At 43.9% G+C, this 26793-nt stretch overlaps 1 protein-coding gene across 1 annotated transcript in view; it reads right to left on the reverse strand.

Moving 5' to 3' along the window:
* Nucleotides 1-23141, reverse strand: part of CCDC3 (coiled-coil domain containing 3) — a 68275-nt gene extending 45134 nt beyond the window's left edge. Inside the window, exons 1-2 of the mRNA XM_067468884.1 lie at nt 22561-23141; nt 10986-11160 (exon numbers count right to left, since the gene is read on the reverse strand). Of these exons, the coding sequence (XP_067324985.1) occupies nt 10986-11160; nt 22561-22943 (558 nt within the window). The 5' untranslated portion in view covers nt 22944-23141. The remainder of the gene's footprint in view (nt 1-10985; nt 11161-22560) is intronic.
* Nucleotides 23142-26793: the final 3652 nt, after the last annotated feature.

Here is a 26793-nt window from a genome sequence, read left to right on the forward strand (position 1 = left end):
TGTCGGGGGGGCTTTGAATGCAATTTTCCTGCTTCTTGGCAGGGGATTGGACTGGATGACCCATGAGGACTTGTTCTCCAGACCCTTGATCAGACTTGGCCACGGTGGTCCATGCTCTCATCACATCTAGGTTAGATTACTGCAATGCCCTCTACGTGGGGTTGCCTTTGAAGACTGCTCAGAAGCTTCAAATAGATCTTCTGGGGAGGCCCTACTCTCGGTCTTACCACCATTACAGGTGCGTTTGGCGGGGGACGAGAGACAGGGCCTTCTCAGTAATTGCCCCATAGCTATGGAACTCCCTTGAGACAGTTTTAACTAGTGGATTTTAACGTCGAGATATGTGATTTTAATGCTTTTGTATCTGTATGGTCTAATATGTTTCGGCATTGAATGTTTGCTGTTTATATGTCGTGCTCTGCCCTGAGTCCCCTTCAGGGTAAGAAGAGCGGAATATAAATGCTTTAAATAAATAAATAAATAAATTTAGTCACCCTCCTCTGGACACATTCCAGCTTGTCAATATCTCCCTTCAATTGTGGTGCCCCGAATTGGACACAATATTCCAGGTGTGGTCTAACCAAGGCAGAGTAGAGGGGTAGCATGACTTCCATGGATCTAGACACTAGACTCCTATTGATGCAGGCCAAAATCCCATTGGATTTTTTTTAATTTTTTTTTTGCCGCTGTATCACATTTTTGGCTCATATTTAACTTGTTGTCCACGAGGACTCCATCTTTTTCACACATGGTAGCTGCAACACATAGTAGCTGCAACATCTTGAAAGCATGAAGAAATGAAAGGTTCCTTTTAGTTAGGATTTAGAGCTAACTACAGGAGCCCCCGGTGGCGCAGTGGGTTAAAGCACTGAGCTGCTGAGCTTGTTGATCAAAAGGTCGCAGGTTCGATTCCGGGGAGCGGCGTGAGCTTCCGCTGTCAGCCCTAGCTTCTGCCAACCTAGTAGTTCGAAAACATGCAAATGTGAGTAGATCAATAGGTGCCGCTCTGGCAGGAAGGTAACGGCGCTCCATGCAGTCATGCCAGCCACATGACCTTGGAGGTGTTTACGGACAACGCCGGCTCTTCGGCTTAGAAATGGAGATGAGCACCACACCCCAGAGTCAGACATGACTGGACTTAATGTCAGGGGACTACCTTTACCTACTGTACATTTATTAAAAGAGAGACACTTCTTATTGGCAAATGCAACAGAAGCATTTTAGAAAGTGCATCAAATCATATCAGAAGGATGAGGGTTATAAAGACTTGCCCTTTTCTGCTAATGGCAGTAGTTATCTCCCTAATGCCAGCAATTTTGCTAGTATTACATCATTAAAGGTCCTGGTTTCCAGGAGACTCAAAAGCCCTTGTGTTTTCCAAGCCAGTTCCTTTTTCTTTTATGAAAGCTGAGGACTTCCTTAGACTGCTGTGCATGAATGCACTGGACCCCTGACCTTATGCATAGCACATTAGCCAAATTTGTTTAGTTAAGATGACAAAAGAACATCAGTCAGACCATTAACATATTTATGAAATAGGCTTAGTTCTCAGCATGCCTGTCAAGCAAAAGAAAAGAAAGAGATGCTTTCAGGCTTGGCCTGATGACTTGGACAATGGTGTATTGCCCAAGCATGTGGAAAGACTGGCCTAAGCCCTTCCTTTGAAGCACAACATACTTGAAAGATGCCCTTCCTTTCCAAACTGTACTGCAACTTAGAGGCACAGAGAGATACTCGTACTTTCACCAGTCCAGATGAGTACTTATTTATTTTATTAACTTTATTTGTACCCCGCTACCATCTCCCCAAGGGACTCGGTTCGGCTTACATGGGGCCGAGCCCAAACACAACAACAAAAGCAATAAAACATCAATAAAAGCAATTAAAAAGCATAGACAATAAAATACACAACATTATCAAAAAAGCAACACATAATTAAAAACAGTAGGAAGGCCAAATGTAGAGTTAAAATTGGAAATAATGCTTGTTCCCGCCAATCAGATCTGCGAAGAAGGCTGGACCAAGAGCAGGTCCTCTCCAGACAATCTTAAATACCTAGATGGTTCATAGGAAGAGATGCGTTCAGACAGGTTGATTGAAAAGTAATGCCTCCACCTTTGTAACTTCTCAACAGATGGCAGTACTGGTATGCAGCAGGTACTGGCTTGTTCAGTAGACTCTCCTCTACAGTTCCATTTTGGCAGGAAGCATTAGCATTTAACTGTTGTGTTGTTAAAGTGCGAAGTATGGAACCCTGCGCAGATGGTCGGTCAATGCGACTTAAGCAACGTGAGTCATTGAATTCTTGACAGCAGAAGGTGTCATCTCAACGTCTTTAAACTTGCTCACCCAACGATGCACAGTATTCACATCAACACAATCACCATAAACAGCTTGCATTATCTGATGAATCTCCTTTGGGGTGACACCTTTGGCTGTCAAGAATTCAATGATTGCACATTGCTTAAGTCGCATTGACTGACTGTCTGCGCAGGGTTCCATACTTCACAGTTTAACAACACAACCATTCAATGCTAAGGCTTCCCACCAAAATTGAACCTGTCCTACTAAATTTTGCATTTTTTCTAATCTGAGGCACTTCTCTGTTGTACATCATTTTCATAGCCATTGACTGGGGCAAATTACAGCCTTGAAGGAAGTACATGAAGCTTACATGAATATAAGTTAGTGATGTGATCATAACCATGAAACACTTTTCTTTTTTATTATTACTGTAAGGTATCCAGTCCTTTTTGCGTTTTACCCATTCAGTCCTAATCCACTGCATGATCAAACCACCTGCGCACACAGACTTACACAAATACACACACACAGAGTTTTGAGTCTTGTGGGAAAGACTCCAGCCAAACATCTGTTTTTAAAAAACAACTACCAAAGAAAGGAACACAGCAGCACTTCTAATGCATGTTATCTTTTCTCAAATCCATCCTGGAAAGAGGCCAACTACCCCCCTCCTCCTCCAACACGCACAGACACAGAGAACGACAACTAAATGAACAAAGAGATTTTCGATTGGGATTATAAGATTGCAAAAGGAAGAAACCCATTAAAAGACTAGCAGGTTGCTACAAATCCAGTTTCAAAAGCTCAGCAGCTCTCATCTCAAAACTATGCTCAGAACACAAATAAGGGCTTCCGCAGGATTAGATGCTTATTATAGGGTCTTTTAAAATAATACTTTACTCTACCACTATAGTTCTTTATATGGGAGACAGAAGAAGTTGGAAGAATTGCATGCAATTGTAGGACAATGTCAATACCCTCCTTGACTGGGTCAAAAAATTCCTGACCTTCTTGTCAGCAAATGCAACTGTTTGATCACCTAGATCCACCAGCACCGGGACTGGGGCGCAGATGGCTGGGAGTCAGCTGCATATAGCTCGCTGTCGACCTTTGCAGCCCAAAAGACAGTTGCATCTGTCAAGTAGGAAATTTAGGTACCGCCTATGCGGGGGGGGGGGGGGGTTATTTCACTAATTTATGATGCCATAAAAATCTCCAGCAAGCCTGCAAAGAATGAGGAAGTACTTAATCTGTGTCACAAATGGACGGTGAAGCAACAGCTCCCCTGGTGGCCAGAATACCCTCATGAAAAGTTGGAATGTTAAATTGCCTCTGTGTCTGTCTATATATGTTGTGTGTCTATGGCATTGGATGTTTGCCATGTATATGTACATTGTAATCCGCTCTGAGTCCCTGTATTTATACAGTATATAAATATTGTAAATAAATAAATAAAGCCTAGTGAAGCAACACATTATTTCAACTGACAGTTTAACTCCCTAGAGCAGTGTTTCTCAACATGGGGGTCGGGACCCCTGGGGGGGTCGCGAGAGGGTGTCCGAGGGGTCGCCAAAGACCATCAGAAAATACAGTATTTTCTCTTGGTCATCTGGGTTACATGTGGAAAGTTAGGTCCAATTTTATTGTTGGTGGGGTTCAGAATGCTCTTTGATTGTAGGTGAACTATAAATCCCAGCAACTACAACTCCCAAATGCCAAGGTCAATTTTCCCCAAACTCCACTAGTGTTCACATTTTGGCATATTGAGTATTTGTGCCAAATTTGGTCCTGATCCATCATTGTTTGAGTCCACAGATGTAGATGAACTACAACTCCCAAACTCAAGATCCATGCCCACCAAACCCTGCTAATTTTTTCTGATGGTCATGGGAGTCCTGTGTGCCAAGATTGGTTTAGTTCCATTATTGGTGGAGATCAGAATGTTCTTTGATTGTAGATTAACTATAAATATATATATAACTACAACTCTCAAATGACAAAACCAGTCCCTCCCCCCAACCCTACTAGTATTCAAATTTGGGCATATTGGGTATTTGTGCCAAATTTGGTTCAGTGAATGAAAATACATCCTGCATATCGGATATTTACATTACAATTCATAATAGTAGCAAAATTACAGTTAGGAAGTAACAATGAAAATAATGTTATGGTTGGGGGTCACCACAACATGAGGAACTGTATGAAGGGGTCGCGGCATTAGGAACATTGAGAACCACTGCCCTCGAGTGTGTGTGTTCTACAGTCCTTACAAAATTGTTGTTGCAATGTGCCTACCAGTCATCTCAGACTTCTGACACTGGATCCCCTTGGCATGATTTGTTCAGAGTGTGAAACTTGCCCAAGGTCACTCTATGGTTTTCCAGAGCAAGAATGTTAACTCTAGTCTCCAGACTAATAATTCTATGGTATGCTTCTACCAGACATCACCAAAGAATCATACTGGAGAACCTTGCAATTTCCCATGTCTACAATAGCTTTTGTAGAATACAATGGTCAGAATTGTGGCAACATGGTGTAATGGCCAAGTGTTGGATAAGGATTCTGGAGACCAGGGTTCAATCCTCCACACAGCCATAGAATCCCACCAGAGCACCTTGGACAAATCACAATCTCTTGGTCTCAGAGGAAGACACTGGCAGACCCTCTTTGAGCAAACCTTGCCAAGAAAACCCCATGATAAGTTCACCTTAGCATCTGTACAAGTTGATAATGACCTCAGGGCACATGCACGCACACACAGAACCATGAATAATATTCCAAGCACAATTTGCCAAATAGATTCATATAAAAGCCAAAGAAAACTTCTCCAGAGATCACAACAAACAACAGACAGGCCATTTTCTATTTTGGTCAGTGGACAGTTTAATCCTAAACACATGGTTAAGACTCTGTTGGCTAACTGAACTTAACTTCCCTTGTACTTCAGAACATGATTTTATGCAACATGACATCTTTTAGTGATAAGGATCTGCCTGTGGAAAATGTAATGGAAAGACTTTCTTCATGGTTCTGGTTGTCGTTCCATCTTGAAATATGAAGGTATCACATGCACTCCAGTACACACATTCAATCTAGAGGGTGATCCTCCTTACTATTCCCCTTACAAGCTCTTGGGTACATGACAGCAAATAGGTTGGGTTGTTGTAGGTTTTTTCGGGCTATATTTATTTATTTATTATTCGAACTTATATGCCGCCACTCCCCTGGGGCTCGGAGTGGCTTACAAGAACAGGCTAAAATCTAACACAATTTAAAAACAATTAAAACAATTTAAAAACAGCAATATTAAAAGTCAAAGGCCTGTCGAAACAGATATGTCTTACACGCCCTGCGGAAAGCTGATAGGTCTCGCAAGGCACAGATTTCAAGTGGCAGAGTATCCCAGAGCGATGGTGCCACTGCTGTAAAGGCTCTGCGTCTGGTTGCTGTTAGATCAAGGTCTTGACACTGGGAATTTTCAATAGATCTTGGTCCTCAGAACGGAGGGATCTCTGGGGTTGGTAGGGGGTGAGGCGGTCCCTCAGGTACATCGGCCCCAGACCATGCAAGGCCTTAAAAGTTAGTACCATCACTTTGAAAGTGATCCGGTGCTCAATTGGTAACCAATGCAGCTGCAGTAAGATTGGTGTTATGTGGCATCTCATCGAAATTCCCACAAGAAGCCGAGCAGCTGCATTTGTACCAACTTGAGCTTCCGGATCACCGACAGAGGAAGGCCAATGTAGAGGGTGTTACAGTAGTCCAGTCTTGAGATGACCATGGCCTGGATCACCATAGCTAGGTCGTCCCTGGACAGGTAGGGGGCCAGACGAAAAAAGGCGGTTCTGCTCACGGCAGAGACCTGGGCCCCCATCGTCAGCAGAGGGTCCAAAAGGACTCCCAGACTTTTTACCAATGATGACGGGCATAGGGCCTCGCCATCCAGGGTAGGCAGCTGGATATCCCCACTGCCCGGTTGACCCAGCCATAGGATCTCCGTCTTTGCTGGATTCACCCTCAACCTGCTGGCACGCAGCCATCCAGTAACCACCTCTAGGCACTGATGGAAATAATTGGGTACAGAGTCCGGTCTGCCCTCCATCCTCAGCAGCAGCTGAGTGTCATCAGCGTACTGGCAACACTCAAGCCCAAAACCTCGAACCAGCTGAGTAAGTTGTCGCATATAAATGTTAAACAACAGAGGGGAGAAAATGGCCCCCTGAGGAACCCCACAAGACAGAGGGGACCTCTCAGAGACCACGCCTCCCCTCTTCACTCGCTGCCCACAGTTGTGAAGAAAGGAGGACAGCCAATTTAAAGCTGCCCCCCTGACTCCAACAGCAGCAAGGCGGTGCGTGAAAAGATTGTGGTCGACTGTGTCAAATGCTGCTGTGAGATCCAATAACACTAGCAGTGCCGACCCGCCCAGGTCAAGCTGGCATCGAAGGTGATCTGTGAGGTCCTCACAACCTCTGAGGATGCTTGCCATAGATGCAGGCAAAACATCAGGAGAGAATGCCTCTAGAACATGGCCATATAGCCCGGAGAGAATGCCTCTAGAACATGGCCATATAGCCTGAAAAAACCTACAATACCCAGTAATTCCAGCCATGAAAGTTTTCAACAATACAGCAAATAGGTTCTTTACTACTACTACTACTACTACTCCTCCTCCACCTCCCCCTGCTACTGCTAGTACTACTTGTTGCTATGTCTTCAAATTATCTCTCTTATTGTGAACCTCAGGCAAACGAATCATGGGATTTTCTGAGCCTGTGTGGCACTCTCATAGTTACCTAGTGGCTTTGCATGGCTGAGTGGGGAACTGAACCTTGGTTTCCACAATTTTAGTTCAACATTCAAACCATCACAAAATGCCAACTTTACCACAGAACTGCACCAAAATAAAATGATGCATACTTGAAAATAATACATAATATAAAACAGGGGTCCACAAACCTTTTAAACAGAGGGCCAGGTCATAGTCCCTCAAACCACTGGAGGGCCGGATTATAATTTGAAAAAAAAATCAATGAATTCCTATGCACAGTGCACATATCTTATTTGTAGTGCAAAAACACTTTAAAACAATTCAATAATTAAAATGAAGATCAATTTTAACAAATATAAACTTATTAGTATTTCATTGGGAAGTGTGGGCCAGCTTTTGCCTGATGAATCATAGAATCATAGAATCAAAGAGTTGGAAGAGACCTCATGGGCCATCCAGTCCAACCCCCTGCCAAGAAGCAGGAATATTGCATTCAAATCACCCCTGACAGATGGCCATCCAGCCTCTGCTTAAAAGCCTCCAAAGAAGGAGCCTCCACCACACTCCGGGGCAGAGAGTTCCACTGCTGAACGGCTCTCACAGTCAGGAAGTTCTTCCTCATGTTCAGATGGAATCTCCTCTCTTGTAGTTTGAAGCCATTATTCCGCGTCCTAGTCTCCAGGGAAGCAGAAAACAAGCTTACTCCCTCCTCCCTGTGGCTTCCTCTCACATATTTATACATGGCTATCATATCCCCTCTCAGCCTTCTCTTCTTCAGGCTAAACATGCCCAGCTCCTTAAGCCGCTCCTCATAGGGCTTGTTCTCCAGACCTTTTATCATTTTAGTCGCTCTCCTCTGGACACATTCCAGCTTGTCAATATCTCTCTTGAATTGTGGTGCCCAGAATTGGACAAATATTCCAGAACTGGACACAAGATAGGATTGTTGTTGTTGTTGTTGTTGTTGTTGTGTGCTTTCAAGTCATTTCAGACTTAGGGTGACCCTGAGTGAGGGCCGGGTAAATGATCTTGGAGGGCCATATTCGGCCCCCGGGCCATAGTTTGAGGACCCCTGGTATAAAACATCTAACACCATGCCTGCAACAACATTTCTGCTCTTCCCTTTTTCCCTGTAGCTCACTGCATTACTTAAAAAACCTATTCCAGAGGGTCTTCTGGGAGGTTTTGAAGAATATTCCACCACCGAATTCTGCTGGCAGAAGCAACACATTCTTCTAGATTTTCCTAGGAACTGCCCCACTGGATCAGCTGGCATGCAGAATTTTCACAGTGTGTTTGAACAGGGAAGGTCCGCATAGCTGCCAGCGTTTAAATTCTACACTTCATTATATAGACCTACCACTGTGGAATCTGATCTAGCTACTTGCTACAGCAATTCATCCATGGAATCCACTTTTTAAAATGTCTGCACAAAAATATTCACACACATGCATGTGTATATGTGTGTGTTATATATATCAAGCAGTTTTGAAGGAAAGGTTTTTTACATCTAAAATGAGTATGACCAAGAACTGGAAGTATATTCCCAATAATCACTATTTAAATATCCATTCAAACAGCAGTTTCTTTACGCTATAATCTGTTCACAGCTGCGAGAGGTCAGGGGGCAAGGCAGCTGCAACTTAGATTATAACACATTTGCTTCTCAGTTTTCCAGTATTGCCACTGGGATTTTTGACATGTGCCTTCTATTACTTGAGTTAATGGGCCTGATTCGTGGTCTGCTTACAAGGGGCCTTATGGCAAAGTTCCCAGCAGGGTGAGCTTTGTAGAATAGTGGAAATAACCCCACATATCGCAATTCGGTGTGTGCCGACAGGTAATTTTCAACGGTAAGCAAACATTATTTTGGCACCCCCCAACCAATCACAGATATATATTTTCTGTTCATCGTGGGAGTTCTGTGTGCCATATTTGGTTCAATTCCATCATTAGTGGAGTTCAGAATGCTCTTTGATTGTAGGTGAACCATACATCCCAGTAACTACAACTCGCATATGTCAAGGTCTATTTTCCCCCAAGAGTGCCTCAAGAGCACCCCTGGGCAAAATATACTGCGAATGCTTACTTTGCGTAATGGGTTGAGCCGTCCCTGTGTGCCGACAATGGATGGTTCTAGACCAGCGGTTCTCAACCTGGGGGTCGCGACTCCTCGAGGGGTTGGTTGGCTATTTTCTGGGGGTCGCGAAGCCGCATTGGCTGGCCACACCCCCTCCAAAATGGCGGCCGACCCCCAGAGCCACTGGCACTTCCGCGCGCGAAGCCATCTGCCTGTCCCTCATCTCCTTCTGATGGCAGAAGTAGGCGAGGGACAGGCGAGCGGCTCCACGGGTGGCTAGGCCGCACACAAAGCCATCCGCCCATCCCTCGCTTCCTTCTGATGGCAGAAGGAGGTGAGGGATGGGCAAGTGGCTCCTTGGGCGCCCCTCGCCTCCTTCGCTCTCCCACTGGCCGGCAGGGGTGCGGAGCAGGCGAGGGCTCTTCGTTGCAGGTGAACTATAAATCCCAGCAACTGCATCTCCCAAATTCAAGGTCTATTTTCCCCAAACTCCACCAGTGTTCACATTGGGGCATACTGAGTATAAGTGCCAAGTTTGGTCCAGATCCATCATTGTTTGAGTCTGCAATGCTCTCTGGATGCAGGTGAACTACAACTCCCAAACTCAAGGTCAGTGCTCACCACACCCTTCCAGGATTTTTTATTGGTTGTGGGAGTTCTGTGTGCCAAGTTTGGTCCAATTCCATCATTGGTGGAGTTCAAAATGCTCTTTAATTGTAGGTGAACTATAAATCCCAGCAACTACAACTCCCAAATGACATAATCAATTTTCCCTCCAACCCCACCAGTATTCAAATTTGGGCATATTGGCTAACGTAAGGTAAAAGTTTTCCCCTGACATTAAGTCCAGTCGTGTCCAACTCTGGGAGTTGGTGCTCATTTTCTAGGCCAAAGAGTCAGTGTTGTCCATAGACACCTCCAAGGTCATGTGGCTGACATGACGGCATGGAGCGCTGTTGTTGGGTATTTGTGCCAAATTTGGTCCAGTGAATGAAAATACATCCTGCATTTCAGATTTTTACATTATGATTCATAACAGTAACACAATTACAATTAGGAAGTAGCAATAATAATAATTTTATGGTTGGGGGTCACCACAACGTGAGGCACTGTATTAAGGGGTCGCGGCATTACGAAGGTTGAGAACCACTGCTCTAGACAGATGGTTTTTAACTTAGAAATATTATTTTTGTAGTATTACATTTGCTTTTTCACTACATTGTAAATAGCCCTCTGCAGTGATGGTGCAATATAACTGCCAAATAGGACTATACTTAAAATAAGTACCATTTTACAAGTTAAGCCTAAGGCAACCATTCCTCTTTCACTAAAATTACAAGTGAGAGTTTTCTTGTTACTGTTTCAAAGTCTTTTTTAACCTGGAAAGGGAGAAAATCATTCCCAAATCAGAAGGAGTGAACATTTCCACAACTGATATCTGTTTGGAAAACTATGTGGGCCTTCTGAGGTCCCCAAGGCTACAGAACTTGGCGCCAGTTGTAATGGGAGGAAGATCGTAAAAGGAATCCCATCCACTCTGTTCACACTTTGTGCTTTAGGAGATATTGTGGAAGTTTACTAATACGGTAAGCTCAAAATAGTTCTCATAACTAAAAAAAATGAGAGTTTTGAAATGTTACTTTTTGACTACAACTCTCAGAGAATCTTCTTTCCAACAAGGCTATATTAACTGGAGGTTTGAAGAAGCTGTTGTGTAAAAAAGGAACTGTTCCAAACTTTGCAGGTAAAAAACCACAGTTGACTGTTCTGACCGTATGTAGGGTTTCGTCCTCCTGGATAACTGTCCCCAGTAGAACAAAACAACCTTACCCTGTTATCCTCTTGTATCTCCCAGTCACTGGAGAAACTTATGGCAGGTTGCCCTTGAGTGCAGTTGGAAAACTGGAAGAGACTGGAAAACATCCGCCTGTTTTCCTGGGTATCTGGAAATATGGCATCCTGGAAATTGACTCCGTGTGGAAGGAGGTTATAATTCTCATCCATTCTGGAGAAGGAAAGCAGGGATAATGGGTAAGTAACTTCTATTACAAACTGCCCACTCTTCTGTAGAACATAACAAACACTTTTTTAGCCATTACTACAGACGTCACTATACAGACAGTCCCTAAGTTACAAACAGGATGGTTTCTGTATTGTCGAAGGCTTTCATGGTTGGAATCACTGGTTGTTGTAGGTTTTTTGGGCTATATGGCCATGTTCTAGAAGCATTCTCTCCTGATGTTTCACCTGCATCCACGGCAGGCATCCTCAGAGGTTGTGAAGATAGTTTCTGTAGATGTATTTCTATGTAAGTCGTAACAGGTACATTTTGTAAGTGTAACTCCAGCTATATTTATTTATTTATTTCGGGCATTTCTACCCCGCCCTTCTCACCCCCTAGGGGGGACTCAGGGCGGCTTACATCCGGCACAATTCGATGCCAACAAGTACAATAAAAATGCAAATAACAATAAACACAATAGTTAAAAACAAACAATTAATACAATATCAACTAAAAAGCCAATCTACAGCACACGTTTATTGAGTTCTAAAATCCATCAATCCATTTAGCATTACCATAATCCTTTCCAACTCTAGTCATCATTTCCTTGTTAGTCTGCCAGATTACCCAAATGCCTGGTCCCATATCCATGTCTTCAGCTTCCTTCTGAAGGAGAGGAGAGATGTTGACGACCTGATTTCCCCGGGGAGTGAATTCCACAGGCGAGGGGCCACCACCGAGAAGGCCCTGTCCCTCGTCCCACCAGCCTCACTTGTGATAAAGGTGGGGCCGAGAGCAGAGCCTCCCCAGAAGATCTTAAACTCCGCGGTGGGACATAGAAGGAGTTACGTTCGGATATACACGTATATACACGTATAAGGAAGGGTTAGCACCCCTGTAGAGTTTGCTTTGCTGTCCATGCCCCTGTTCAGAAGATTTCACCTCCCTTTCTGTCCATGTGATAACTGGATTTTGAAAAAACATTGTTGTTGCAAAAACAAGAATTGGCAAGAAAGCTTCACCAGTTCTTGTTTCTGCAACAAGCAAATTTTCCCCATTATAACTCTTTCAAGAGTAAATTTCCCTTCCAAGGGGTAGATTTCTCTCACTTCCTGTTATTCCCACCTCCTTTCTTAACTATGAATCCTTTGTAAGTCAGGGACTGCCTATACTTTATTATTTAGCCATTTTTCTCCAGGAATTCATTAGAAGCTACTCTAGTACAGGGCCAACTCTACCATTAGGCAGAAATTATGTGAGTGTTACAAGAAGCCAGAGGCAAACATAGCAGCCTTTTAACTATTCCTCCTGGATTCCTCCCTGTAGTCATGTTTAGCAAGGCAATGGAGTGATCAGAGCTTGGAGAAATTACTTTATTTGGACCAGAAGTTCTCAAACCTTTTCAGCCACAGGCTTTTTGAAGCAAAAGTTTCTAATGGAGCCCCAAGAAATGTGTATATGTATATATGTGTGTGTGTGTGTACACACACGCGCGCGCGCGCGCGAGGGATATTTTTAAAGTAAGGTTCGTTTTGTTGTAGACACTAGTAGTTCGCGCGCATACCGCAACGAGCGCGTGCGTCATGTACCGGCATGCCTCAGGAACAACTGTGCTCAGTTTCCGCTCTGTAGCTAACCTGTACAGTTCTGTTCTGTGCTTTAAAAATGTTTAAGACTATCAATTCACCCACCGCATGTGAGGTTCGCTCAGTGATACGCTTTTTGTCAGCAAGGAACCTGCCTGCTGCCGAAATTCATCGACGGATTTGTGAAGTGTATGGTGATACTGTTATGAGTGAAAGCAAAGTGCGTAAGTGGGTACGACAATTCAAAAATGGCCATGACAACGTCCATGATGAGGACCACTCCGGTCGCCCTTCTTTGATTACAGACGATTTGATTTGATCGCACACTCAAATGTTTGGTTTTTGTGGTCCTCTGTTAGGAGTTTCGGGACCCAACAGGAGCACAGTTTCCTAAACTTTAGGTGTTCAGAAACAATGTTGTAAAGCACTGATCTCGACACGTCAGGAAATTCGTTTGAGAGACCTGTTATTGTGAAGCGCCTGTTCTCATGAATCCTCGCTTCAACTGAAGCCACCAAATCGTCTGTAATCAAAGAAGCGGTCCTCATCATGGACGTTGTCATGGCCATCTTTGAATTGTCATACCCATATATATATATGGTATATGGTATATGATGTGTGTGTGCGTGTGTGTGTGTGTGTGTATATATATATATATATATATATATACACAGTTATATATATATATATATATATATATAGGAGCCCCCGGTGGCACAGTGGGTTAAAGCACTGAGCTTGTTGATCGAAAGGTCGCAGGTTCGATTCCGGGGAGCGGCGTGAGCTTCCGCTGTCAGCCCTAGCTTCTGCCAACCTAGCAGTTCGAAAACATGCAAATGTGTGTAGATCAATAGGTACCGCTCCGGCAGGAAGGTAACGGCGCTCCATGCAGTCATGCCGGCCACATGACCTTGGAGGTGTCTACGGACAACGCTGGCTCTTCGGCTTAGAAATGGAGATGAGCACTACACCTCAGAGTCAGACATGACTGGACTTAATGTCAGGGGACTACCTTTACCTATATATATATATATATATATATATATATATATATATATATATATAAAATTGACTCATAGAATAGAGTTAGAAGGGACTCTACCATGGTATTGGGGAAGAACAGACAGGAAGGAAGGAGAGAAGAAAGGAGGGAGGGGAAAAGGGAAGGAATGAAGGATGGAAAAGGGGAAGGAAAGAGAGAAGAAGGGAGAGAAGGAAGGAAGGAAGGAAGGAAGGAAGGAAGGAAGGAAGGAAGGAAGGAAGGAAGGAAGGAAGGAAGGAAGGAGAGAAGGAAGGAAGGAAGGAAGGAAGGAAGGAAGGAAGGAAGGAAAGAAAGAAAGAAAGAGGTACCGAAGGAAGGAAGAGGAGAAAGTTGAAAGGAAAGAAAAGGGGAAGGAAAGGCAGGAAAGAGGTAAAGAAAGAAGGAGAAAAGGAAATAAAAAGTGAAAGAAGGAAGGAAACAGGGAGGGAAGAAAGGAGACAAAAGAAGAAGTAGAGAAAGGGGGGAGGAAAGGAAGGAAAGAGAGAAGGAAGGATGAAACCAAAGAGCAAAAGAAGGAATGAAAGAAAGAGGCAGAGAAGGAAGAAAGGAGAGAAAGGGGAAGGGAAAAAAGGGGGAAGGAATAGGTAGGTATCTGTCTTTCATAATAATCTAGATATCTACCTCTACTTCGAAAACTCTTAATATAGGCCACAGCAATGCGTGGCAGGGCAAAGCTTGTAAGTTATAAAATACAGTACAGACCATAGAAAAGGGAACTTCACAACTTTCATAATGTCTTGCCATTGGCCATGTTGACTCGGATTCTGGGAATTGGAGTCTAGAACATCTGGAAGGCCAGTTCCTCCCCTGTTGTATAGGGCTATTTTAAAAAGCCCGCCCTGACCTCCTTTACAGATAACCATCACAAATGAAAGCATTTGTGCTATTAACACAACACGCAGTAGAACAGTATGTTCTAAAAACAGGACTTTGCTTTCCGGTTTGAATCAAACCCTTGCAAAACTATCCCATTGTGATATAAGTCTTGCCTCTCCTGGCATCTGTGCATTAATTTCCAGAAGTCATCCCAAATTACTGAAATGTTACATTGGAATGGGCTCTTTGATGACTTACCTTGTTGTTGTTTATTTGTTCAGTTGCTTCCAACTCTTCGTGACCTCATGGACCAGCCCACGCCAGAGATCCCTGTCAGCGGTCACCACCCCCAGCTCCTTCTTTCAATTTTAAAATGTATTTTTGCCGTGATTGTACAATTGCATGAAAATGACATTTAAAAAGTAAAAATATAAAAAGGAAGGAAAAATGAGTAAAAGCAAGCTCACACTGCTTTGGGGGCACAAAGGGGAGAGGAAGAGAACCACACCCATTCATGCCACACAATTACCAGAATATTGCAACTGCAGGAGAAAATAGCCATAGCAATAATACAATTTTGACCATATCAAAACATGCAAAACATACAAAACATACACATACAGTAAAACCATATATGAATACAAGGCATCATGGCCTACTGGCCTGTCGACCCACTCCTAAATAACTGAGCAACTACAAGATAAAAAGATTAAAAGATTAAAAATCGATCAATTCCCTAAAGTAGGGTTTGCGCGGGGGCATGGGTAGGTAAAACTAGTGGCATGTCCATATTAAGTTTTTAAGTTTGAGTTTTGTTGATGGCAGCAAGGTCACCTCTCCCTGCTTCCATCTTCTTGCGGATGGCCAGCGCGTTTTGGGTTAAAAGGGTCAATTTTAAAATAGAGATTTTATCTGAACCCTGAAGGAGGATGTGCAATTTCTCCTTATTCTCTAAATAAGTGTTATTCTCTAGCAGAGGCTCTAGGTAGTAAGACCGGATCCTGTTGTAGTAGGGACATTTTAAGACAAAATGTTCTGAGTCCTCCACTTTTGCATCTACCTCACGTCACCCACAGGTTCTCCTCGTGTAGGGAATATTCTGATGTCGTCCCAACTTGGATTTAATGTCGAGCTGCTCAAATATAGGTAAAGGTAAAGGTAGTCCCCTGACATTAAGTCCAGTCATGTCTGACTCTGGGGTGTGGTGCTCATCTCCATTTATAAGCCAAAGAGCCAGCATTGTCCCTAGACTCCTCCAAGGTCATGTGGCCGGCATGACTGCATGGAGCGCCGTTACCTTCCCGCCGGAGCGGTACCTATTGATCTACTCACATTTGCATGTTTTCGAACTGCTAGGTTGGCAGAAGCTAGGGCTGACAGCGGAAGCTCATGCCACTCCCCGGAATTGAACCTGCGACCTTTCGATCAACAAGCTCATCAGCTCAGTGCTTTAATCCACTGCGCCACCGGGGGCTCAAATATAGCCTGGGTAAAAAGTTTTCTAATATAAAGTGGAAGTATAAAAGAGAGGTAAGGTTCCATTCCCCCGTTACATTTAAATTTGGCCAGGTATGGAGTGGCTCTAGCTTGCGCTATGTTCATTAGATCATTTTGTGCAGCAATTTCGAGAGCTCTTTGGTATACAATTCCCTAGTCTCCAGGGAAGCAGAAATCAAGCTTGCTCCCTCCTCCCTGTGGCTTCCTCTCACATATTTATACATGGCTATAATATCTCCTCTCAGCCTTCTCTTCTTCAGGCTAAACATGCCCAGCTCCTTAAGCCACTCCTCATAGGGCTTGTTCTCCAGACCCTTGTTCATTTCAGTCGCCCTCCTCTGGACACATTCCAGCTTGTCAATATCTCTCTTGAATTGTGGTGCCCAAAATTGGACACAATATTCTAGGTGTGGTCTAACCAAAGCAGAATAGAGAGGTAGCATTACTTCCCTAGATCTAGACACTATGCTCCTATTAATGCAGGCCAAAATCCCATTGGCTTTTTTTGCCACCACATCACATTCTTGGCTCATGTTTAACTTGTTGTCCACGAGGACTCCAAGATCTTTTTCAGACGTATTGCTCTCGAGCGAGGACTCCCCCATTCTGTATCTTTGCATTTCGTTTTTCCTGCCAAAGTGGAGTATCTTACATTTGTCACTGTTGAACTTCATTTTGTTAGTTTTGGCCCATCTCTCTAATCTGTCAAGATCATTCTGAATTCTGCTCCTGTCCTCTGGAGTATTGGCTATCCCTCCCAATTTGGTGTTGTCTGCAAACTTGATGATCATGCCTTCTAAACCTTCATCTAAGTCATTAATAAAGATGTTGAACAGGACCGGGCCCAGGACGGAACCCTGCGGCACTCCACTTGTCACTTCTTTCCAGGATGAAGAGGAAGCATTGGTGTGGAATTACTGGCCACTGTAGATTCTCTGATATGGTCTCCTGCAAGATAGACTTCCTAGAAAATACATTTCAATTATCCAGTGTTAACGACTAGAATGTAACTCTGACATAAAACATTTGACAAGATAGTCCAAGGGCAATTTTAAGACAGAACAGTGTGTGAAGGGTTGTATTTGAACATCAATTTTAAGGGGAATAAAACTTGGTAAAGGAGTAGATTTTAGTTTTAGCATTTATACTGCAGTGTGGTCCCTGAAAAAAAACCTATTCAACTGCAGAAAAACTCAAAAGAAATGCCCATTCTGACAACAAAAGTTGCCCTTTATTTGTTTAAAGCTGCTAAAAGGAGATTGGAGTACATAGATCAGATTGAAGTGCAGTGGATAGTTGATGCATGTATCTATGGCTAAGCGACATTGGTTTCAAGCCAGGCATGTAGCCAGGGGGGGGGGGCACCACTTAAAGACACACAAACCACAAAACCACTTCCAAATGTGCACTCTCCTTAGAAGAAAAAATAGTGTATTATGCTCACTCTTTTTCTCGATTGGAAATACGAAACAAACATAATATATTGTCGAAGGCTTTCACAGCTGGAATCACTGGGTTGTTGTAGGTTTTTTCAGACTATATGGCCATGACCTATAGGCATTCTCTCTCCATAGATGCAGGCGAAACGTCAGGAGAGAATGCCTCTAGACCATGGCCATATAGCCCGAAAAAACCTACAATAACCCAAACACAATATATTGAAAATAAAACAATCTGTTGTCAGAAAGAGACAGTGTTTAAACTGGAATTTAAACTTTCCAGTACAACACTAATACAGTGGCTTAAAGCACTGAGCTGTTGAACTTATTGACTGAAAGGTCGCAGGTTCAAATCCGGGGAGCGGCATGAGCACCCGCTATTAGCCCCAACTTTTGCCAACCTAGCAGTTCAAAAACATGCAAATGTGAGTAGATCAATAGGTACCGCTCCGGCGATAAGGTAACAGCGCTCCTTGCAGTCATGCCGGCCACATGACCTTGGAGGTGTCTATAGACAACGCCGGCTCTTCGGCTTAGAAATGGAGATGAGCACCACGCCCCAAAGTTGAACACGGCTGGACTTAATGTCAGGGGAAAACCTTTAGTTTTATATATATTAAATGTAGTTGTAATGAATAACTGTTAAAAGCATGCGTAGCTTGAAAAATTCTAATCTAGTTTTATCAATCTTTTGCTCTCGAAATCCTCATTCATGTTGTTCACTAATGGCAGAATGGCACTTTGCACATGCTCAAATAAAATAGTTTACTTACAGTTTACATACAATGAGGAACAGCTCAAGTGGCTGGTCTGGCAATTGAATTATCTGAACCTTCCGATCTTTTGACCTATGGTCACTAAGAGCATCTACATAGTGGAATTAATGCAGTTCCACAGAGATAATATTTCCCTGTTTTATAAAGTTGATGTTAATTTTGGATGGGTAACCTGTCACCTTTCAGATAAATCATAGCCTGCATTGCTGATAGAGAGAGATGTTGAGAATTGCAGAATTATAGAATCACAGAATCATAGAGTTGGAAGAGACCACAAGGGCCATCTAGCCCAACCCACTGCCATGCTGGAAAAGCACAGTCAAAGCACCCCTGACAGATGGGCATTCAGCCTCTGTTTAAAAGCTTCCAAGAAAGGATCTTGCACCACACTCCAAGGCAGATAGTTCCACTGTTGAACACAGCTCTTACATTCCACAGATATATAAACCCTTTTTCCTAGTTCCAACAGACCTCACTACCTCTGAGGATGCTTGCCATAGATGCAGGTGAAACGTCAGGAGGGAATGCCTCTAGACAATGGCCATACAGCCCGAAAAAAACTACAACAACACAGCTCTTACAGTCAGGAAATTTTTCTGAATATTCAGTTAGAATATCCTTTCCTATAATTTGAACCCATTGCTCCAAGTCCTAGTTGCCAGGGCAGCAGAAGACAAGTCTGATCCCTCTTCCTCATGACACATATTTTAGTACAATCCCATTTGGAGGGCTACTGATTGTCTAACCTAGTGTTTCTCAACCTTGGGGTTGGGGCCCCTGGGGGGTCGTGAAGGGGTGTCAGAAGGGTCGCCAAAAGACTGTTAGAAAACACAGTATTTTCTATTGGTTATGGAGGTTCTGAGTGAGAAGTTTGGCCCAATTCTATCATTGGTGGGATTCAGAATGCTCTTTGATTGTACGTGAACTATAAATCCCAGCAGCGACAACCCCCAAATGTCAAGGACTATTTCCCCCAAACTCCACCAGTGTTCACATTTGGGCATATTGAGTATTTGTGCCAAGTTTAGTCCAGATCCATCCTTACTCTAAATAATTTGCTCCTATTTTATCTTACTATCGTGATTGTGTATATTGGAATGTTTTTTTTCTTCTTTCTTTCTTCTATGTAATTTTGATGATGGTGATTGTTGGTTATGTTTTTGGTTTTGTTTCATTGTAATGTTGTCCGGGCTTGGCCCCATGTAAGCCGCTCCGAGTCCCCATCGGGGAGATGGTGGCGGGGTATAAATAAAGATTATTTATTTATTTATTTATTTACTGCATTTGTTGACCGCCGTTCTCAGCCCTAGGGCGACTCACGGCGGTGTACAACATAAAAAAAACAGTTTACAAAAGGGAATATCACAACAATAATATCAACATAACAATCATTAATACAATTACACTAAATCATCCGCGCCGTCTCATCGTAGAATCATAAACCAATCATTATTATTATTATTTGAGTTTACAGTGCTCTCTGGATGTAGGTGAACTACAACATCCAAAACTCAAGGTCAATGCCCACCAAACCCTTCCTGTTGGTCATGGGAGTTCTGTGTGCCAAGTTTGGTTCAATTCCATCCTTGGTGGAGTTCAGAATGCTCTTTGGTTGTAGGTTAACCTTGGGAAGTCTGACTTGGCCACGGTAGAACACGCTCTGGTTACATCCCGTATAGACTACTGCAACACGCTCTATGTGGGGTTGCCTTTGAAGACAGTCCGGAAGCTTCAATTAGTCCAACGAACGGCAGCCAAATTGCTAACAGGAGCGGCTCTCAGGGAGCATACAACCCCCCTGTTGCGTCAACTCCACTGGTTGCTGGTTTGCTACCGGGCCCAATTCAAAGTGCTGGTCTTGGCCTATAAAGCCCTAAACGGTTCTGGCCCAACTTACCTGTCCGAATGTATCTCCCCTTATGAACCATCAAGGACCTTGAGATCGTCCGGGGAGGCACTGCTCTTGGTCCTGCTTTCGTCTCAGGTACGTTTGGCGGAGACGAGAGACAGGGCCTTCTCAGCGGTGGCCCCCTGGCTATGAAACACCCTCCCTAGAGGAATTAGATCTGCTCCCGCCCTCCTCACGTTTCATGGCTGTTTGAGCAAGCGTTCTCAAACACAGAGTAACGGATATGGATAAATGATATAGGAATGGACAATTGACGATGGAACTGGACAATGCTTGACAATAAGGCAGTGGTTCTCAACCTGGGGTCTCCAGATGTTTTTGACCTTCAACTCCCAGAAATCCTAACAGCTGGTAAACTGGCTGGGATTTCTGGGAGTTGTAGGCCAAAAACATCTGGGGACCCCAGGTTGAGAACCACTGCAATAAGGAGACGCTAATGATGTTGTTTTTATTGCTGTTGTGGTTTATGTAATTGTAATGTTTTAAAATGTTCTATGATACTGTGTATACTGTTTTGTTGGAAACCGCCTTGAGTCGCCGATAGGCTGAGAAAGGCGGTATACAAATACAGTAAATAATAAATAAATAAATAAATAAACTATAAATCCCAGCAACTACAACTCCCAAATGACAAAATCCACCCCACCCCACCCCACAACCCCACCAGTATTCAAATGTGGGTTGTATCAAGTATTTGTGCCAAATTTGGTCTAGTGAATGAAAATACATCCTGCATATCAGATATTTACATTAAAATTCATGACAGTAGCAAAATTACACTTATGAAGTAGCAACAAAAATAATTTTATGACTGGGGGGTCACCACAACATGAGGAACTGTATTAAGGGGTCGCGGCATTAGGAAGGTTGAGAAACACTGGTCTAACCCATTTGTAAAAACAACCACGTCATAGCATACGAAATATGTTCGCTAATAAAATCTATGTAAAAGTTCAACAATATTGCTGTTACATTTTGTGTGATCTGCTGACCAGCCACTGCCAGAAGGAACAGAGAGTTTCATCTATGCTGATGATCGTGCCATTACCGCTCATGCAGGGAGCTTTGAGATGGTTGAACAGAAGCTCTCCGAAGCTCTAGGTGCTCTCACTGCCTATTACAGGGAAAACCAACTGATCCCCAATCCATCTAAAACACAGACATGTGCCTTTCACCTTAAGAACAGACAAGCATCCCGAGCTCTGAGGATCATCTGGGAAGAAATCCCACTGGAGCATTGCAGCGCACCCAAATACCTGGGAGTCACTCTGGACCGTGCTCTGACTTACAAGAAGCACTGCCTGAACATCAAGCAAAAAGTGGGTGCTAGAAACAATATCATACGAAAGCTGACTGGCACAGCCTGGAGATCACAACCAGATACAGTGAAGACATCTGCCCTTGTGCTATGCTATTCTGCTACTGAGTACGCATGCCCAGTGTGGAACACATCTCACCACACTGAAACAGTGGATGTGGCTCTTAATGAGACACTCCACATTATCACGGGGCATCTGCGCCCTACACCACTGGAGAAATTACACTGTCTAGCCAGTATTGCACCACCTGACATCCGCCAGGCAGTGGCAGCCAATAGTGAAAGGACCAAGGCAGAGACATCTCCAGCTCATCCCTTGTTTGAGTATCAGCCAGCACGTCAACGACTTAAATCAAGACATAGTTTTCTTAGATCTACAGAGACACTCGCTGGAACACCTCAGCAAGCGAGAGTTCAAAAGTGGCAGGCTCAAACCCAGCACCTCAATCCGTGGGTGATACCAGATGAGAGACTCCCCCCTGGGCACACAGAAGACTGGGCGACTTGGAAGGTGCTGAACAGACTGCGCTCTGGCACCACGAGATGCAGAGCCAATCTTAAGAAATGGGGCTACAGGGTGGAATCCACGGCACGCGAGTGCGGAGAAGAGCAAACCACTGACCACCTGCTGCAATGCAACCTGAGCCCTGCCACATGCACAATGGAGGACCTTCTTGCGGCAACACCAGAGGCACTCCAAGTGGCCAGATACTGGTCAAAAGACATTTAATCAGCTACCAAGTTTGCAAAATCTGTGTTTTTTTTTTATCTGTTTGTTTGTTTTGTTCTCTTAGAAATGTAATACAATGTTCTGGTTGCGGATGACACGATAAATAAATAAATAAAATAAATTTTGTGTGATCTCAAACCACACGAGCATTATTGCCAAACACACACCAGCGTTGGGAATGTCCACGCTGTCTGGGCATCCAGGGAGATGGAGCCAATAAAGAAAAAGAACCGCTTCCAAGTTGTGACACATGTGCATGTGTTCATGCTGAGTCTGGTTGATGTACTCACCTGAGGAAGAAGAAGTAAGCATAATCCTGCATGACGGTGTGAGAGTGGCAAGAGAAATACCCCAGGCCTGTCAAGTTCAGCCTGGATCCAGCAGGGACTTCCAGCATGCTCCCCCAAGCCTGGTCGCACAGCATCTCAATCTCGGCTGAGTAAAAGAGCCCTCCGTCCGTGGCCTCATACTGCCAGGGCAAGTAGTTGTACATGCTGTACATATCCTGGTGCAGTGCCAAAACCTTGGCATAGACAATGATTTCTGCCAGCTCGGCCCGACAGCTTTCACTCAAGGGTCTCCAGTCCGAGGGCAGCTGACAGCCCAAACCTGGACGAAGCAGACTTCCTAGGCAAAGGAGGGCAAGAAAGCAGAGCAGCAGGGTTTGCAGCATGATGGATGAGAGAGAAAGAGAGGAGGATGCAGCAGGCTGCACTCTGGATGCTAAAGTTTCCCAAGTGTGTAAGAAGAAAGAAAGAAAAGACACACATACACACACAGAGGCACAAAACCTGAGGCTAAGTTTATGAAACAAGATCTCTGTGAAATGCAACAACTGAATTGGCAAGAGACTGGGGGCCTTGTGTTCCCCAGTGGCTCTGAGGCAAACCAATCGGATCCCTTGATCAAAGGGAAGGAGGAGCAGAAACAAGAGACAGAAGTTCGGCTGCTGCTGCACACTCCCAGGGACACCGCACAAACAGTAGCAGTAGCTGCAGCAGGATGAAGATCTGTAGGCTGTCCCAAACAAGAGCGCAGGGAAAGTGTCTTTTTTGGGATCGCAGTTTCCAAAATCTTCCAGCGTTGCAGCTTATAAATTGTGGTTCTGCCTTCCAAAGAATAACTTTTCCAAAGTGATTAATCTGTAATCTGTTAAGCGGACGAACCCAGAGGGTGCTCACCAATGCTTCCTCTTCATCTTGGAAAGAAGTGACGAGCTGAGTGCCGCAGGGTCCCATCCTGGGCCCGGTCCTGTTCAACATCTTTATTGACGACTTAGATGAAGGGCTAGAAGGCATGATAATCAAGTTTGCAGACGACACAAAATTGGGAGGGATAGCCAATACTCCAGAAGACAGGAGCAGAATTCAAAACAGTCTTAACAGATTAGAGAGATTGGCCAAAATTAACAAAATGAAGTTCAACAGTGACAAATGCAAGATACTCCACTTAGGCAGAAAAAAACAAAATGCAAAGATACAGAATGAGGGACACGTGGCTCAAGATATTGGGGTCCTTGTTGACAACAAGTTAAACATGAGCCAACAATGTGATGCGGCGGCAAAAAAAGCCAATGGGATTTTGGCCTGCATCAATAGGATTATAGTGTCTAGATCCAGGGAAGTCATGCTACCCCTCTATTCTGCCTTGGTTAGACCACACCTGGAATATTGTGTCCAATTCTGGGCACCACAATTGAAGGGAGATATTGACAAGCTGGAATGTGTCCAGAGGAGGGCGACTAAAATGATCAAGAATCTGGAGAACAAGCCCTGAGGAGCAGCTTAAAGAGCTGGGCATGTTTAGCCTGAAGAAGAGAAGGCTGAGAGGAGACATACGTATTCATCGTGCCATCAGCAACCAGGCAATTGTATTACATTTTTAACAATTTTTTTAACAAACAGACATAACACAGTTTACAAGCTTTGTAATTGGTTAAATGTCCAGTATCTGGCCACTTGGAGTGCCTCTGGTGTTGCTGGAAGAAGGTCCTCCATTGTGCATGTGGCAGGGCTTAGGTTGCAATGCAGCTCTTCTCCACACTTGCATGTCGTGGATTCTACTTTGTAGCCCCATTTCTTAAGGTTGGCTCTGCATCTCGTGGTGCCAGAGCACAGTCTGTTCAGCGCCTTCCAAGTTGCCCACTTTTCTGTGTGCCCAGGAGGGAGTCTCTCATTTGGTATCAGCCACTGATTGAGGTTCTGGATTTGAGCCTGCCACTTTTGGACTCTCGCTTGCTGGGGTGTTCCAGTAAGTGTCTGTAGATCTAAGAAAACTATTTCTTGATTTAAGTCGTTGACGTGCTGGCTGATACCCAAACAAGGGATGAGCTGGAGATGTCACTGCCTTGGTCCTTTCACTATTGGCTGCTACTTCCCGGCGGATGTCAGGTGGTGCAATACCTGCAATTTCTCCAGTGGTGTAAGAGACATGATAGCCATGTATAAATATGTGAGAGGAAGTCATAGGGAGGAGGGAGCAAACTTGTTTTCTACTGCCCTGGAGACTAGGACGCAGAACAATGGCTTCAAACTACAAGAAAGGAGATTCCATCTGAACATTAGGGAGAACTTCTGAACTGTGAGAACTGTTCAGCAGTGGAACTCTCTGCCCTGGGGCATATATATAGGAGGGGGAACAACTTAGTGGAAAAGGAAAGCTAGAAACTGCTGCTCCTCTCAAAGAGAGGCAGTTTTAAAGTTATCAGTCTTCCACTACTGTTTCAGAAAAGGAAAGCCAGGAGTTTGCAGAGTTAAGGGGCTGAAAGTGAGGTGGAATAATGGCAAATAATAATATAGCAGATATTGAGATGGTTATAAAGCAAGATGATAAAGCAAAAGGGCATCTGGCAGAGACTGAAGCTCAACAGTAGAACACATGCATTGTGTGCAGATGTTCCTCAGTTCAAGTTCACTATGTTTATTGTGCCAGCCAAAGGCCACGGGAAAAACTTTCAAAATGTACAGGACATTCGAGATAAAAAAGCACACAAGATAGTAACCAAAGTCAGGTCAGTCTTGATATCTTGGGTGAAAAGGATCTTGGAAAGTTGATTGAGAAATGTCCAGAGGAGGGCGACTAAAATGATCAAGGGTCTGGAGAACAAGCCCTATGAGGAGCGGCTTAAGGAGCTGGGCATGTTTAGCCTGAAGACGAGAAGGCTGAGAGGAGATATGATAGCCATGTATAAATATGTGAGAGGAAGCCACAGGGAGGAGGGAGCAAGCTTGTTTTCTGCTTCCCTGGAGACTAGGACGCGAAACAATGGCTTCAAACTACAAGAAAGGAGATTCCATTTGAACATGAAGAAGAACTTCCTGACTGTGAGAGCCGTTCAGCAGTGGAACTCTCTGCCCCGGTGGTGGCTCCTTCTTAGGAAGCTTTTAAACAGAGGCTGGATGGCCATCTGTCAGGGGTGGTTTGAATGCAATATTCCTGCTTCTTGGCAGGGGGTTGGACTGGATGGCCCATGAGGTCTCTTCCAACTCTTTGATTCTATGATTCTATGATTCTGTCAGCCAGACTATCCCTGGATTAAATGCTTTATTAGTTCATACAAGAAAAGCAAAGATGAGAAAAGAAAATGGATGAGCTAAAAAAGAAGGTGAGGGCGAATATAGAGTTTTGAGAAGAGAGTGGAAGGAAAGAAGCATCAAACACTTTTAGTAAAGCATAGTGCAGAATTAGGTCCTCTTACAAAAAGAAAAATGCAACGCCAGCCATTCTCATATCTGGGTTGATATATAGCAAGATAGGCCAGTGGTGAAGATCTGTGGGAGCTGAAGCCCACAAAATCTGGAAAGTCAAACATCCTCCAGCCATACCATACAGCATTAATGATGAATAGTCGCCAATAAAGCTGTCTTTTGCTGTGAATTTATTTTATCACCAATAAAACTGCCAACTGTCACTACATCTTGCAACAATGGATTCCAAAAGTGAATTATAGAGTGGATAAACTTGTAATGTCTTTGATCCCTCTTGAGTTTCTACAACTGACCTTGAATTTTAATGGTATGAGAGAGGGAGGGAGAAATATAAATAAATGCACATACACACACATAGTAGTCCAACTTTCCACATCACTTGTAATTTCATATGATGCCTCTCCCTTAAGCTTTCTTTTTTCTAAACAAAAATCCCAAATGCTGTTATGTTGTCCCATTTTGTTATTCTGTCCAAATCTGGAAATAATAATAATAATAATAATAATAATAATAATAATAATAATTGTGCTGGTACAGTTGTACCAAAAGCTTGTATTTGCCTTGTATTAAGTGTTTGCTTGCAGCACAAGGCTTGGGATTCTGCAGAAGGGTGGCTTCCTGTTAAGGTTTGCAGTTATAGGGCAGGCCCCCTGTCCATCATCGTTAAGTTTGGTTCCGCCCCCTGTTCAGGACAATTGAGAAGGAGCCATTTTTAGTCAGTCTCAGCAAGGAAAGTCAATGTACAGGATGTGTACAGACTTCTCCTGTACAAAGGCTTCTACCCTTAAGACCTCCTGGGGGAGACCAGTCTTAAGA

This window comes from Anolis sagrei, chromosome 5 (genome assembly GCF_037176765.1).
Source record: "Anolis sagrei isolate rAnoSag1 chromosome 5, rAnoSag1.mat, whole genome shotgun sequence".
Taxonomy (NCBI): domain Eukaryota; kingdom Metazoa; phylum Chordata; class Lepidosauria; order Squamata; family Dactyloidae; genus Anolis; species Anolis sagrei.